This window comes from Phaethon lepturus, unplaced genomic scaffold, assembly GCF_000687285.1.
Source record: "Phaethon lepturus isolate BGI_N335 unplaced genomic scaffold, ASM68728v1 scaffold34101, whole genome shotgun sequence".
NCBI classification, from domain to species: domain Eukaryota; kingdom Metazoa; phylum Chordata; class Aves; order Phaethontiformes; family Phaethontidae; genus Phaethon; species Phaethon lepturus.
Genome location: NW_010519059.1, coordinates 1 through 15,186, shown reverse-complemented (window position 1 = coordinate 15,186; position 15,186 = coordinate 1). Strand labels below are relative to the sequence as shown.

General features: G+C 43.9%; 1 protein-coding gene across 1 annotated transcript in view; it reads right to left on the bottom strand.

Annotated features, from left to right (window-relative positions):
• The window catches only part of EDC4 (enhancer of mRNA decapping 4), a gene marked incomplete at its 5' end in the record, with an annotated part of 32,975 nt that extends 22,115 nt beyond the window's left edge, over positions 1-10,860 (bottom strand). Inside the window, 11 exons of the mRNA XM_010296926.1 lie at positions 489-669; positions 1,139-1,241; positions 2,288-2,383; positions 2,966-3,049; positions 3,671-3,780; positions 4,692-4,796; positions 5,329-5,476; positions 6,547-6,736; positions 8,314-8,413; positions 9,514-9,625; positions 10,704-10,860. Of these exons, the coding sequence (XP_010295228.1) occupies positions 489-669; positions 1,139-1,241; positions 2,288-2,383; positions 2,966-3,049; positions 3,671-3,780; positions 4,692-4,796; positions 5,329-5,476; positions 6,547-6,736; positions 8,314-8,413; positions 9,514-9,625; positions 10,704-10,860 (1,386 nt within the window). The remainder of the gene's footprint in view (positions 1-488; positions 670-1,138; positions 1,242-2,287; positions 2,384-2,965; positions 3,050-3,670; positions 3,781-4,691; positions 4,797-5,328; positions 5,477-6,546; positions 6,737-8,313; positions 8,414-9,513; positions 9,626-10,703) is intronic.
• Positions 10,861-15,186: the final 4,326 nt, after the last annotated feature.

Below are 15,186 nucleotides of genomic sequence, written 5' to 3'. Positions count from 1 at the left end.
CTTCAAGCAGTAGCTGGACCAGAGACCTCCAGAGGTCCCTTGTGACCAGCTCTACTGTGTTTCCCTGAAGTACCGTAGCTGCACAGGAGTATTTCATACAGACTAAGAGAATAATAATCAGAGAATCACAGAATCATTTAGGTTGGAAGAAACCTTTAAGATCATCCAGTCCAACCATTAACCTAGCACTGCCAAGTCCACCACTAAACCCTGTCCCTAAGCACCACACCTTCACATCTTTTAAATACCTCCAGGGATGGTGACTCAACCACTTCCCTGGGCAGCCTGTTCCAATGCTTGACAACCCATTTGGTGAAGAAATTTTTCCTAATATCCAATCTAAACCTCCCCTGGCACAACTTGAGGCCATTTCCTCTCGTCCTATCGCCCGTTACTTGGGAGAAGAGACCAGTCTTTCATGAGAATGCCAGAACCAGCAAGGAAAGAAATCCTGATGTCACATCAGCCGTGTTCTCTTCGTCACCTACCTACACTCAAGTTGTCATTTTCCTCTTCTGCTGGAAGCACTTCCGTGTGCCTTAACCGGCAGCGGCTCACTGCCTGGATGCCAAAGCTTAGGACTGGGTGGGTAAGGAGGAACTCTGAGATGGAGCTGAAATAAGCTTTGCCCTCCTCTTGGTTCTGCATCAGCTCCATCACATACAAGACCTGGAAGATTCAGAAACAGTAAGTCACTGGGCTTTCAGAGTAGACCATGCATACACATGTGTGGAATACAAAGCCTAGCACCTGAATGAGATTTGGAACAATGGAAATAACATGAGGAATAAAGCCCAGGCCATTTCAATTTGAAACAGAATACCCAAGGGAACCACCATAAGCACACTCCTATCTGAGTCAATGTTGATCAGGAACTCAACCCTACTGTGCCAGACACAGGTGTCTCCAAATAAGGGCTTTGCTTTAGGGTGAGAAATAATCCTCAAGGCTGCTCGGGATTAATCAGCTGAATTGTTACCATTTGTCATCTTACAGTGAAATAGCTGAGGCCAACCTCTGCATTTTTAGCCATTAACATGCAAATCCTAGACCTAGGCAGCAGAATCGGTCACACAGATGGTCATTTCTCCTTCTGTCATCATTACCCACCCAGCCAGCAATAGAATGAACCACCTACTTTTCTCTGCACATCACTCAGTATCAGATATTCAGCGGAGAGGTCCAGGCAGACTTTTAGGCTGGGAAGAATACTCATGGAGCTGAAGATGTCGGGAGAAAAGCTAGATCCACAAACAAAAGGTGGAGGGGTGCAGAAAGCAAGGCAGATTAGCACAACTGGAACAACTGCTATGAAAATGCGTTAGTTTAAAAACAAATAAACATTTTAAGGAGTTTACAGCCATATTACAGCACAACCACCCACTAGAACAAAAACATCATTGCAGAAATCAGTGTTGACTTCAGCTGAGAGACCAGCAGGGAGATCACAGAATAGGTTCTAGATACAAATTCTGAACATTTAAATGAAAGATGACAGTTTGTCATTACTTAACATGTTCCACATTGGACAAGAGCCAATGTTACAGATTTAAAAACAAAAATCCACCAAACCAAGAGAACCCTTATATAGTTTTTAGACCTTTTGTAGCACGAGGCAGAAAAAGCAGCACTCAGCTGTATGCCATATTCTTCTCATTTTAAGAGGGCAATTCAGAAGTGGCCTGACACGTGCATGCGATCAGAGAGGCCACGATCCACCAGCAGAAAAGTAAAACCAAGGAACATAACAAGTTGAGTAAAGGGATGGACTGAAGTGAAATTTGAACTTCTGGACCTACATGGCTTGGCAAATAAGCCTTGTATAACTGCTTAAACTTTGTCAACATAGCAGTCTCTTGTTACCTAGATCAGAAAAAGCAATAAAAGGAAGAGATCCTAGGTTGGTTATTGAATATCTAGTATTTTTACAGAAGCAAGCTCCCAAGGAGTGCAATTTGGAATGCCTCTCCTCATGCTATGGCTATGTTTATGCTCTACAGACCAAAGTGAAGACAACAGGTCTTGGTAGCACCAATGAGTGTATAAAAGGATCAACCTCCCATGCCTTGCCAAAGCTCAAGCTGACAGTCTGTCAGAGCCCTGATAGCTTTCAACAGATAGGTCAGATTGGCAAAGGAGGAGGCTGTAAGCGGGGTGAGAGTACACTCCATTGGAGATGAAGGATCACCTTTGCAAAGTAAGCATACCTGGAAATCGAGCACTTTGTTACGGTCCACTGCTCAAAGTAAATCCAACCCTTCAGGAGAGTTGGCATATCAACACCTACCGGACAGTTTGCAGACAGGTCCAAGACACAGTGCACCACATCTTCAGTTCTCTATTCTGATCTGCTCCTGTTATGAGAAATCTCCAGAAGGGAACCCTGCAGGCACAACAGAATTAAGCTCTCTGAAAGCAGGTCTGGTCCTTTCATGGAGAAGTTCCTCACAAGCTGCCCATAGCTGACTTTGCCTGACCGTGTCTTAAAGTTCTTAGAAAATCTCTGCTTCTGAGACAGATTGTGAACCACTATAGCTCTTCATAGCTCTCAAGAACCTTAACGCCACAACTGACTGAAGAAAGAATGAAAATTAAAAAACAAAAAAACCAAAAAGCAAAAAACCCCACACACCCAACCAATTATTTTTTAATCAACTGCAGCAGAAATTTGGAGGATAACAGGGCAGTTAAAACTGACCATACCACAAACCTGAAAGGACTCATCAATTTAGAATTTTCATTGCTTTCATGGAATTGACACTAGAATTAAGGTCACTTTATACTGTGCTCCAGAGCCTTATTTATTTCTCCATCACTAGAAAACTGACTACAAAGAGGACAGGACTTGCTCCTGCATCAGCGCTAATGTTTTACAAGTACAACACAGTTACAAGAAACCCTCCAAAGGTAGCGTTAGAAGACATTAGTAAACTTCAATAATCCAAGTACAGGATTGGGGACTTACTCCGGGTCTTGTTTTTTATGGTTGTCACAGAAGAGCAGGCAGGAAAGAGGCCTACCATCATGGGGTTTCCACTCATGAAGACACCTAAGAAAGAATCAGAAAAGACTGAGTGTGCAGGGAGTAGTAAATATGGAATATATAAGGTGGGCGCTGAACACATAACCCCTTGTCCAAACACAGCATTAAGTCAGCAGCCACAAAGCGTAGTAGTTTACAGGCTTATATAAAATAAGGATATCTATTATTTATATATTATAATATATAAAATCTATGGCCCATGCAGCCATAAACTGTGACCAAAAAAAAAAAAAAAAGAGAGAAGAGAAATCAAGTGTTGGGATTTGGTTTGCTATCTTAACAGGGGCACAATACATAGAAGTAATCAACGTTGAGAAGAACAGCTCAAGAGAAGCTTTCTGCATTTACAGGGACAGTGCAAAAGAGTTTGACTGCAGCCTGTGCAAAGCGCAGAACTCCTGCTTCCAGACACAGCTCTTTGCTTTTTTCCTAAATTCACCAACCCTTGAGCATACATGATATTCAGTCATACCAGTCTTCTGTTTGTAAAAGTTACTTTACATTCACCCTATATCTTTATAAGGTCCTGAGAATGACCATTGCAGGTGATTCTGTAACAAGGAAATTCTCACAGAGAAAATGCTGCTCTCTGTTCCAAGATCCTTAATTTTTAAATTCTCCAGTTACCTTGGCTCATCTTGCCCCTCAATATAGATCTGCCAGAATTTGACAAAACCATCATGGCTTGCTGTGGCCAACACAGTTCCATCTGGAGAAAGTGCTCCCTCGCTCAGACACTAAAGAAAGAGGGGAGAAAAAAAAGAAAGGGACACAGAAAAGTGATTTTACAGCTGTTCATGGAGAAAGAGTACTCTCCTCAAACAGGAATGTGACTAACAGTCTGATAGTACATGAGGTCAGAGTGATTTCTAACAGACACGTCCACCAGGCAACTTAACCCTTCAAATTGACAGGACTTTTTTGGTAATAATAATTAACAATCACTTTTTCCAGACAGCAAATTCAACTACAATGGACTGTGCTGCTACTGTTCTCACTGCTACTCATAATATGAACAGAGTTCATTTTGGTTTAGGATCTTCTGGCTTTTCACAATCATTATTGTTTCACAATCATAATTGCTCCATCAAAGTGATACAACTACTTTACAATCACCCTGTTCAAGAAGTGAAATTGGACTCCTTCCAGTTGTTTTAGACTCAAAATATCACCTACTGGATACTCAGATGCAGTCCTGGTCCACTGTACTCACAGATATAACTACACTCATTAGGGGAATCACAGAAGAATAAAGAAGACATCGGGCTTAATTTTGCCCTCATGCAGCAGTACACTACAGCAGCAGTAAGTGTTCCATTTACCAGGAGATATAACAAAATAGTTGAAATAAAGCCCAGGTTGTCAAACAGGCCCTGGGAAATCCAGATGAGTTTTTTCAAGAGCCATTCTCAAAGTGAATGACTACACATTCACCTCAGCTCTTTAAACAAAGGTTACTTACCAACAGTGTGCGTACATAGCCAGTAGGTTGTGAGTGATAGTTGGATGGGTAAGGAACTGGGTTTTTTTACAGCCAGCTGTCCTAAGAGAACTGCAGCTCCCAAGACACTATAACCCAAAGAAAACCTAAGTGATCTCTAGCGGTCACCTATGTGATGGCAGTAAAGAAAACAAAACAGGTTCATACCGTGCTGTGGCCTTTCACTACAATGAAGCCCTCTTTGATGCTAGGCACTTCCACAGGCCAGGAGCTGTTGTTCGTTCGGATAATGTCCAAATCCCACACCTCTGCCTGGAAAACAAACGTGTGGGCATACAGATTTATTTCTACAACTACTGGTCTGATCCAGTGGAGAATTCCTTATATTATTATCTTACATCCTCAAATGCCAGCCCAATAGGAGAAGGTTTATGTCACTTACTGTCTACCCAGTTTGGCCATTAGATGCTTTTCCAGCACCCAGCCATACCTGAGTACAGCAAACTGCTCTTGGCAGTTGTAGTTGCTGCTCACCAAGCCCCCTCCCCTGGGAACTGGCTCAGCCTGAACAGATGAGTGATGCTTCTGGCCCTCCACATTGTTTCTAGTGGTCCTGCTATTTGATGGCGAGCAGAAGTTACCACTTTCCTTCCTCCTGAGCCCCATGATCAGCATGACCTCTCCTTGGAAGGGAGGAATCCCCACATCTCATATTATGGGAGGATCCCCAGCACAGACTAGACAGGAGCCTTTAAGACTCTAACCATATTAGCTCTTTCCTTCATTAGATTCTCCCCCGCTAATGGTAATAAGGAACGATATTTCAAAAGCAAGGTTTCCTTACCCTGTCCTCATGCAACAACGCCAACGTCTGACTGCCCTCTTCACCACTCTCCTCATTATCATCTGGGATGAAAGGGCACCAGATGATTCTTCGAGAGGTGTTCAACGGGGTATTGTCAGGTCGCTTGATGTTCACCAAGATCTCCTCTCTGATCACCACGGTTAAGGAACATAACATTCTGGCTGTGCTATGGACACTCAGCACTAAGCTGTTTAGCCTTGGTCCTCCAGTAAGTACTATTAAACCTCAAGCTTTTTTTTCCCAGATCATTACGATTCAAAAAGAAATCAGGTAAAAAGGATTCTGCTAAGAACACAGTCAAGCTCATGTTTCTTCACTGGTAGAAGAGGTTAAGCTTACACAAGTTAATAGATTCTCAAAATTTTCTCTTGCAGGCTGCAGACAGGGACAGGATAAGCACAACAGGAGTGCACAGCCATATCTGAACGTGCAATCCACGCGACGGCTGATCGACAGATTAAGTGATTTCAGCTAGCATTGCCACAACACTACTACAGAAAGAGAAAAGCTACCACGCTGCGCCAGGCTGAGTGCTCTGGTCCACCCATACGAATCAGATATTAAAATAACTACAACCACCTTTGCTCCAGCTGCTTTTGAAACAATGGTCTCCAATTGAAATTAAGAAGCCACAACCTAACACAACATATCCCATAGACTGATGTGCTTCCCAGAAGTACCCAGCAGTCACTCCTAGAAATTAAAAGATTTAGGGCAATGAATCGAACGCTAAAAATAAATTTCAGGACCACCAAAAAACCAGGGGTGACAGGTTTGGAAGGAAGTTAGCGAGCGGGAAAGTAGTACTACATCCTCTCCCCCAGAAGAGTAACTGAGGAAGAGCTAGAACCACACAAACCTAAGTAAAAAGGTTTGTCGCATGGTCGAGGTGACACTGCCCATGTGTAAAGCCAGCTAGCACAGACTGACACTTCTCACTGACTACTTTCACCTGCACAGAAGGAACACTGAGGTGTCTGTCACTCCTAGAATTTCAAGTTATGTGTGATTTCAAGTAATGATTGTGCTGAATCCAGGCACAGGTTGACTGATTTGATACTCTCGAAGGGGCAGAACTATCTCCAGAACAGCAAGCTGCTGTTCTGGAAAGGCTAGGCAATAAGTTGCAGTTTTGAGGTTGCATTCACATCTAACCATTACACAAAGACTGATATGAGGCGTATTTTGACAAGATACTGGATTTTCTCTTTATCCATGGCCAGGCGCCAGACAAAAAGGTTGCCGGCCTCATCCAGGCATGCCAGCTGGTTGGAGTTGAGATGAGCAAAAGCCAGGTCTGCCACACCGCCTGTGAATCCTTTCAGCAAGGTCCGCTCAGCAGTGCTGACGCTCAACACCCGCACCATAGCGGAGCCATTACTGGCAGCTGCAAAAAAAAGACAGAGGGAGAAGTCACCATTTATCCGTGCGGTTTCCCCACAGGACTGCTTTTGTTTCCAGCCATCAGCATTTCCAGGACACATCCTGTCATGTGTGTGCTGTCAGTGGCAGCACACTGAAAACCCATATCAATAGCTACCATGTTAACAAGCCCTTTCAAGACCCAGGGTATGTGCACAAATGTTCACTGCACTTTTCAGCTTTGGTGTGGAAGATTGGGGTAGCAGCATCAATCAGTAACTTTTCCTGCCTTGTAAGGGGCAGCTAAAATCCCCCATCTTCCTCAGTTTCTCGAGCACCTCAAGTTCTAAGTTGCTCTGCTTAAAAAGTCAACGGCAGTTGACTTCTCGTGATTCCCAGGATTATTCTCAGGAAAGATGCCTTCATTAAATGCAAGGCCTAAATCTGTATCCCGAGCTCATGACAAAGCTACCAAACCTCACGACTGACCTCCAGTGACAATGAATTAATTTTAATTGCGATTTCATTTTCAGTAACTGGAGCAAAGGAGTCACTGAGAGGCAGGTAGCTCCAACACATCTTCTGTGAGGAGGATTTAAAAGCATAAACAGTCACCTGGCAAAGAGCACTGCTTTTTGGCTTGTGTGACTGAAAAGAACATGCTTTAGAGCATGCACACACCAAGCAAAGTTTCCAACTTCCCCATTGCAGATAAATATCACTATAATGCAGGCAGTCTTATGGAGAACATATTGTTTCCACTTCTTGATGCCCAAGCCAGCCCTAGCAGACCACTCAGCTTTCCACAGTGTTACTGCACCCAAGCTTTAATGCTTTAAAAAAAAGGGTGAGACACCCTCAAGCTGCTCTAAAATAACCTAAGCTAGGAAAACACACAAAAGCAGAGTACTAGATTTCATAAAAGGCCAAACTGATTGGTGCTAGAACTAAGAAGAAAGGGAAGAGCTGATGGAGCCCCAAACATTGTGGTTGTATGACAGCAGAAAGAGGTATTGCAGATGACTAAGTGTTCATTTATTTCATTATGTTGTCAAACAATCTCTCCCTGTGTTGTTCTGCTTTTCTCTCCCTTCCTGCTGCAAAATACACCGCGTCTGCATTGCTCTTCAGCTCCTCTAAATTTAGCCTTAAACTCAACACTAAACTTATGCAAGCAAATCCATCACAAACATTTATCTGCTCAAATTACCATGGGGCTGTTTCTGTGCCTAGCTACAGAGAAGCTTGTTTACTACAGAAATACTTAATTAGAGGAGTAATCTGAACATCAGCTTACTGTCCAGTGAAACCACTGTAATCCTTCAATTTTTCCTCCATCCCCACTGAGGCCTTCTCTTTCTCTCATTTCTAACTTCAGAAAAGCTTTCCTTCTCAGTGGGAACTCTCCTACACCACCAGCTCTCCCCTCCCCTGTAGCCCCAGCTTCACCTATGTTCCCACTACAACAGCACCCTGATCTTGGTATTCCAAGAAGCGTTTCAGTTATTGCCAGTTATTTTCTTCTGATACAAACTTTGCCTCTTTTAGAGATACACTGAGCGAAAGAATACAAATCACATCCAAGACAAGAAGCTATCTCACCTCTAATGGCATAAGCCAGGTAAGAGTTTGAAACAGCTATCAGATTGCCGTAATAGTATTTCTGCTCCCAGTCGTATCTAGCAACAGGCTGTATTTTCACCTGCTCAAGAGAAAAAAAAAAAAATATGAGAAGTGCCTGGAATTCACTTTTCCTGGAACAAACTTGCCAAATGCATTATTTCCTCCAGGGAAGATCTCTAATGCTTAATAGGAAACTGTTAGAAGTTTGGTAGGAAGAATTGCATATTGAATACCAGGTAGCAGAACCCTGAACATTCAAAGTTCTGGAGGCTGATGAATATGTCCTTCCCTGGCAAGAAGGAATGTGACTCACTGAATGTGTCATGCTGCAGAACAACGCCCAACCCTGCAAGTACAGCAAAGCAGCCTTTACCTCTTTGCTAGCACTGTGTCTGGATTCCCAGTTCTTGGAAACTTTTCTGAAATATAGAAACACATTTCCTGCATGGACACTTGGTTTTTAGTTTCAATACTGCTTTCCAAGAAACTGTGAGTCCTGGTCTTATTTGATAAGCATTGTCTCTGCAAGCAAAGAATTAAGAAATACTGTGGAGTTTATGGCAGTGATCCTCCCTTTCATGTTCATCTTCAGTATCATCTATGAAGAATGATAACATGGGACAGTATTTATTTACAATCTCTGAGGTCCCTCAATTCATTGCACATCAAGAAACAAAATGATATAATATGGGAAAGTGCCGAGAGGCTCAGGACTCCTAATTACTAGCATTTGTTCTGAGCACGTCTTCGTACTCTGCTACAGCACTAGTTCTAAGCTCAGCACATAGGTTCTTCTGCAGCTCTGATCTGCTGGGTGAAGCTGTCAGCAGGACCAAGGCTAGCAAGCTAGCAAGAGCAACTCTCCCTCCAGTGGAGAAACAATCAGCAAGAAAACTTGTGGAGGAAAGGTGTTTTCCCAAGAACCTACAACTCACATCATGGACTTATTCCTGAGGATTAGAAGATAACTTGGCCAGACTCTGGGACAACAGTAACAATCAGTCACAAGACACAGTTCCATTTTTTTTCCCCCTTTGTTAAGCTTTTTGACAAACTTCTATCTAATTACAAGCTCCTATAACACAGAAAAGATGATAGCCATTTCTGTTTAAAATGTTCAAGCATGAGCTGGCGTGACTAAAAAGAAGGAACAAAATTATGCTTTCTCTTGCTCCTTACCTTGTTACTCCCTCTGGCCTTGCTGGTGATGCTGGAATCACTGCTGGCCATTATCTCCACATCTTTTGCTGATATCACTACACAAGTGGAGCTGTCATCACCGGAAAGGCAGCTTTTAAGAAAAATAGAAGGAAAAAACCAATCAGACAGGACTCACGGTAAGAGAGCAGAGGTCAGGTACTTGCTATTCATAATTTTAACAGCAATGCAATGTGCATCTAGGAGGTTTAAACTGAACTGAAAACAGAAACTACTTTCAGTTAAGAGTGTCCCTTCCCCATGTGCCACAGGTTCAAGAGCGCCAAATACCAGGTTTTTGTTCAGCTTAAAAACCTCCTGTCTATTTGACTTGAGCACAGACCCACACTTGGTTAAAGTAGCCTTGACTACTACCCAACACTGGAAGATGCCAAAGAGACCAAAGCCAACCCATTACGTAGCGTGCACTGTTGTTGATGAAGTTCATGGTTCTCACTGCATCCTCTCTCAAAACTATAACCACAGAATCCAAACAAAAGGTATTTACATGAGCTCTAATGTTAAAAGTCAGTGCCTGAAGCCAAGCATTACACTAATTAGGCGGATGTAGACTTGTATTACTACTCCCATGACAAATCCAAAATACTCTATATGCATATGTTCTCTTGCAGTAAAAGCATGTGCACTGTCCAAAACACACTAATGTATATACACAGCTCAGCAGAGAGTTGGGTAGAAATACAACTCAGGATCATTTGTCCTGTTTTAAGTCATACGGAGAGAAATGACTTCGACAAGTGCAAGGTCTACCGTACTGCAAACTGGTATAAGTTACCCTGCAGGTAACTTGGGTCCCTGGAGGAGTCCAGCTGAAGGTCTACATGAGAATGCTGTTTCACCCAGAGCTCTGCTAATTTACCTCCTTCCTGACTTGCAATGTCCGCCATGCAACCAGTCCTGTTCCCCTTCCCTCTAAACAGCTCTGACGATATTCTTTGGTTCCTGAGCAGCAAGGGTAGCAAGCTCCATGCATCAGCCTCATAAAAACTACAAAAGCTCTAACCAACAGCACGGACTCATAACTGCCACCTGAACTCAACACAAAACGCACTGTCAGGTTCCCAGCATGCTTGTCCAGGCTCACCAGAACTAATTTTTAACCATATTCTGTTCACTCTCAGCCTTTCTTCAAAAAAAAAAAAAAAACTTACATGACTTGCTTCTCCTGCAGGGCTCCCAGAGAAACGCTGCGATGCACTGGCTTAATCAAAGAAGGTCCATCTCCAGCCACAATGGGATCAGGCACCAGCAGTCCATTCAGGTCTCCATTATATGAATTTGACGGTCTCTGGTTCTCATTCACTGAACCTAGGGAAAAGCATAGAATCGCAGAACCGTTAAGATTGGGAAAGACCTCCAAGATCATCAAGTCCAACCATCAACCCAACACCATCATGCCCACTAAACCACATGACCAACTGTGCACAATAACTACTTAGAAGAAATAGCGCTGCGTGAAATACACTACCTGCAGATGTTTTTTTTGTCAGGTTCCACTGGTCCATCAGGTAGAATACACTGAATTAGTTGGGTAAAGCATTCTTCTCCAAAAAGGATGTGTAAGAGACCTTCTGTCTAAGAAACTTACCTCCACACAAACAAGTGAAGTCATAGCTCTTTTCTTACACAAGCAATCCCATCAGACCAGAAAAACATCAAAGAACATGTACAAGGAATTTAGCAGGTTCAAGCAGCAAATAGTCTTGGATTAGAAAGACTAAGCTGGTAATTCAGATTTATGGGATCAAGTGCCAGACCAAAGAGTTCTTGACGGGTCATTTCTAACCCTCATGCCTGCAGAGAGATCTCTGAAGTCCACCAATACAGTGGTTAGCTGCCACATTTGGGGTTGGCTGGAAATAATACATTTGTTACTTTCCAAAACTGACTTTTGACTGCGAGACGTGACCTCAGAGTCCAGGTGTTGGAGTAACTTAGCTGTGAAACTGTGCAGCTGTGCCTACAGGATTCCCGTATTTTTCTTTAGTTGACAACTCATATAGAAGTTTACAGCACCCAAATTTTGTGTAAAGCAACCATTTGTTCAGCATTTCAGCTCTGCTTTGAAGAGTGCATGTCCCTGACTTCATATACTTGCCCTAGCACAAGTTGCCTGGTGATCTCCATGCCTTCTGAAGGCTTTTAGAAGGGGACAGATGTCACAGGGGGTGAAGGAGACTCTTCTCTTTATTTCATTAGCAAGGTAAAGAGTTGACAGTCCCCATTAGAGACAGAGCCTGCTCCATCTGCGCTTACACGTCAACACACCGAAGTCAAAGCCTCCTGTCTCAGCGAAATCCTTGCTTGAAATTTTCACTGGTTTTGAAAACTGAAATTTTGTATACTGTTGCCAGGTAACAACTGCTGCTGAGCTCTTGCAAAATGGCTGCTCCCAGGACCAGAAGCTCTACTGTTACTGGCACACGTAACAAACCTAAACATAACTGTGGGCAAGAGGCATGTCCTTTGAAAGCAAGGCAAGCTTTCAGTTACCAAACAGGCTTTAACATACCAGGATGAGCGCTGCTGCCTACAGAAATAATTGTAACTATTATTCATTTGCCAGAAGAATATTTAAAACTTGCCTGTTTACAAACAGAGTCATTAAATCAGCAACTACACTATGGACACAAAAAGCCCGCACAGCAACAGGGTAATCCAATGCAGAGACCATTTGGGCAAGCACCTCAATTTACCGGACAGCATGAAGAAAACAGCGGCGGCACTCACACAGCACAAGGAAACTTCAGGCCAGGGAATGGGATCCTGTAACCACCTAACACATTTGTGCAGTGCTTGCCGTTGCAAGATTAAGATGCGCCCCTTATTCCTATAACATATAGCAGGGGCTTGTCCAGTTGCAGCAAATTCCATTGACTGCAATTTATTCTTTGCGACCAAAAGCAGGAAAACATTCACTATAGAAAAAGCCTCCAGGCTGCCAGAGAAAGATGATACATTCTTTGCTCTATTTGCAGCACCAGGAATGCATCACGGAAGTATCTCTGCGCTTTTATGGACAGCAGGACAGTGACATTCGCTCCATGGGAAAGGGAAGGAGGAAACACTCCTCAGAGGCCAATGGGGACAACAACAGTACACCGGAGTGCAGGAATGGGCTTAGCCCATTGCCCTGTCTTCGTCAGACAAGCACAGGTGCTGCCTGCAGTGTCCTGAAGACATAAAAGAAGGGAAGAGGCTCAGTGTTCAGTGGGTACATGAACAAAACATTAAGCTACACTGGTACTGGCCTTCAAAGGGAAAGAAGTGAGGTGGTATTCATTACCTTCTTAAAGGGAAGGAAAGTAGGAGCAATCAGAGCCGAGTTACTGAACTCTTCCTGCTCCCACCCCCCTTATCAAGGATGCTATTTTGTACTAAACAGTGACTTCCCTGGTAAACGCCACACGGGCAGGGTGAGCCCACATTAACACCTGGTTATCAGCAAAGATTTCAGCACGGACTGAAGGATCCTGCCCACAACCCCAGCAGGGACTCTCCTCCATAGCACCCTGGCATTGACAGCCTATCTACGTGCCCCAGCTGGGAGGTCCATGGGTTGATCACGCAGCTTCCCCTTGCTGAGGGCACAGCATAAAAAACGGGCAAGGGCTACCAAAGCTATGGGTGATGTTAGCCGAAACTGGGAGAAAAGCATGTCAAGAGAGACTTGGGTGGTGGATCGCATTTTCACAATCACCAAACCTAGCAGAACTTAAAAAAGTGTTGTGACAGTTGTAAACTCTTTAGAGCGGGGAGTGTTTCTTGTCACCTGCTCAGACAGCCCCCAAAAATAACATAATGCTGCTCACAGCATAGCTACATGCACCTAGCACTGCAAAACTTTCTTTGTGGCAATAACCTTGGAAAGCAGCTACACTAGTCTCTGCTGGGTATTAAAATCTGTAAATGAAACACAGCCTATAACAGCAACTAGAACTAGAGAGGACCTTGACCACAGCAACTTTATGCTAGACAAGACTAGCCCTACGCATGCAATTCATGATGCTGCTTCTATTCTCTTTCAAAAGCCTTGAAGGATCCCCCAGTTTCACTTTCCTCCGACACCCTAACAGGATTTTCAGAGGCTTTCAGTTAACAAACAAGTACTCTTTGCTCTTCACCTTACTATGTCCAGTCTTCCAGTCTGTTTGCTATTACCCAGGCAGTGATTTCTGCTGAGAACAACCACAGGTTCCTTACTGCTTGACTTACTGTTCATTTACTCCTTTTTCTCTAACTGCCTTCTTGTGCACTAGAGTTGACAAAGAAGATATAAAAAGAATGAATAGGAAAGAAGAAAAATGAAAAAAATAAGCCATACTCAGTAAATAACTCCTTTGCTTCAACCAGCAAGAGAAGGGAGAACAGAAACCATCTCCTGACCATGACATCCTTTCAGTTCAGAAATTGCGTATAAAACAAGTGTTCCCAATCCTTGTATTGAGTTCTCCTTTCAGTCTTTCAAGTACAGAGCGCTGCACTGTGAAGAAAAATGTATTTTCTTCTAAGAATTATCATCCAGGAGCACGCAAGTGCTTCGGAAACAAGATAAACTACTTCAAGGAATGAGAAGTTTCTCTACAGGTAGTAAAACTAATAAAGCTGGCTTCCTGTAGGTTTGCTCCATCAACCCATGTGCCTTTACATCCTTCCCACAACAATCCTGCATCCAACCTCTTATCCTTTCAGCCAAGCAAAAGGCTGCACGTGTGGCAGTTGCTTTGGAGGTAGCACATCCATATTGACAGACTCTGAGGGCACTTAAAGGCCATGTCATTCTTGCCTTTCCCTCAACAGAAGCACAACACAGGCATAAATTCTGTCCTCTACCCAGAGGCTAAGTTTTTGTTGTTTGGGTTTGTTTGTTTTACAAAATGTTCACAGTCTCAGCCTCCTTCAGACCATTACCTCATCAGGTGTGACTGACACACTATGGTAGGTTAAAAAAGCTATGAGGGGGATTGACAGAGATGCTAGGCTACAGGGGAGTGGGAACACATTTTGTACAGCTGACTCTCAAGCTCTTCACCACTGATATTTTTACAGAAAGATGGGCATCCAGTGAACTCTGAGCAGATCAGTATAAGCTCAAACCAAAGGGAGAGGACTCACAACCACTTTAGGAGAGGTGCTTGTGATCTCAATTCACATTCAAATAAGAACAAGAGCAAAAAGTTTGTGATAAGGGGGAAGATGGCAGCGATCTCAGAGAGGCCAGACAGCCCCATCCAATGAGCCCAGCAAGACCCTGGGAAAAACTCAAACTACTCTTAGCAAAGGAGGGAGACTTGGGCCAAGGAGGTCAGTGCTGTTGAGTTCTCAGCAGCAATACCGCTGAGATAAGAAGTGCCCAGCCACCCACAAGGCAGCAGCGAGCTGTGGGTCCAAAACGCTCCCACTCTGCTCAGTTTCAAGAATTCTCTCCCATAGGTGAGGCTTCTCCAGTTGGGTCGTTGGCTCCTCTCCTTATCCGGCTGGTACACACCTCCCTGCTGTCTTCCGGGCTCTTCAGGAAGAGACGCAGGGCCAAGCGGGACCCCCGCTCGCCCTGGGCGGGACAGAGCCGGCGGAGAGCGATGCCAGCGGCGCCCCGAAGGGAGACGGGCCGGGCCCGGCCCAGTCCGGCCCCGG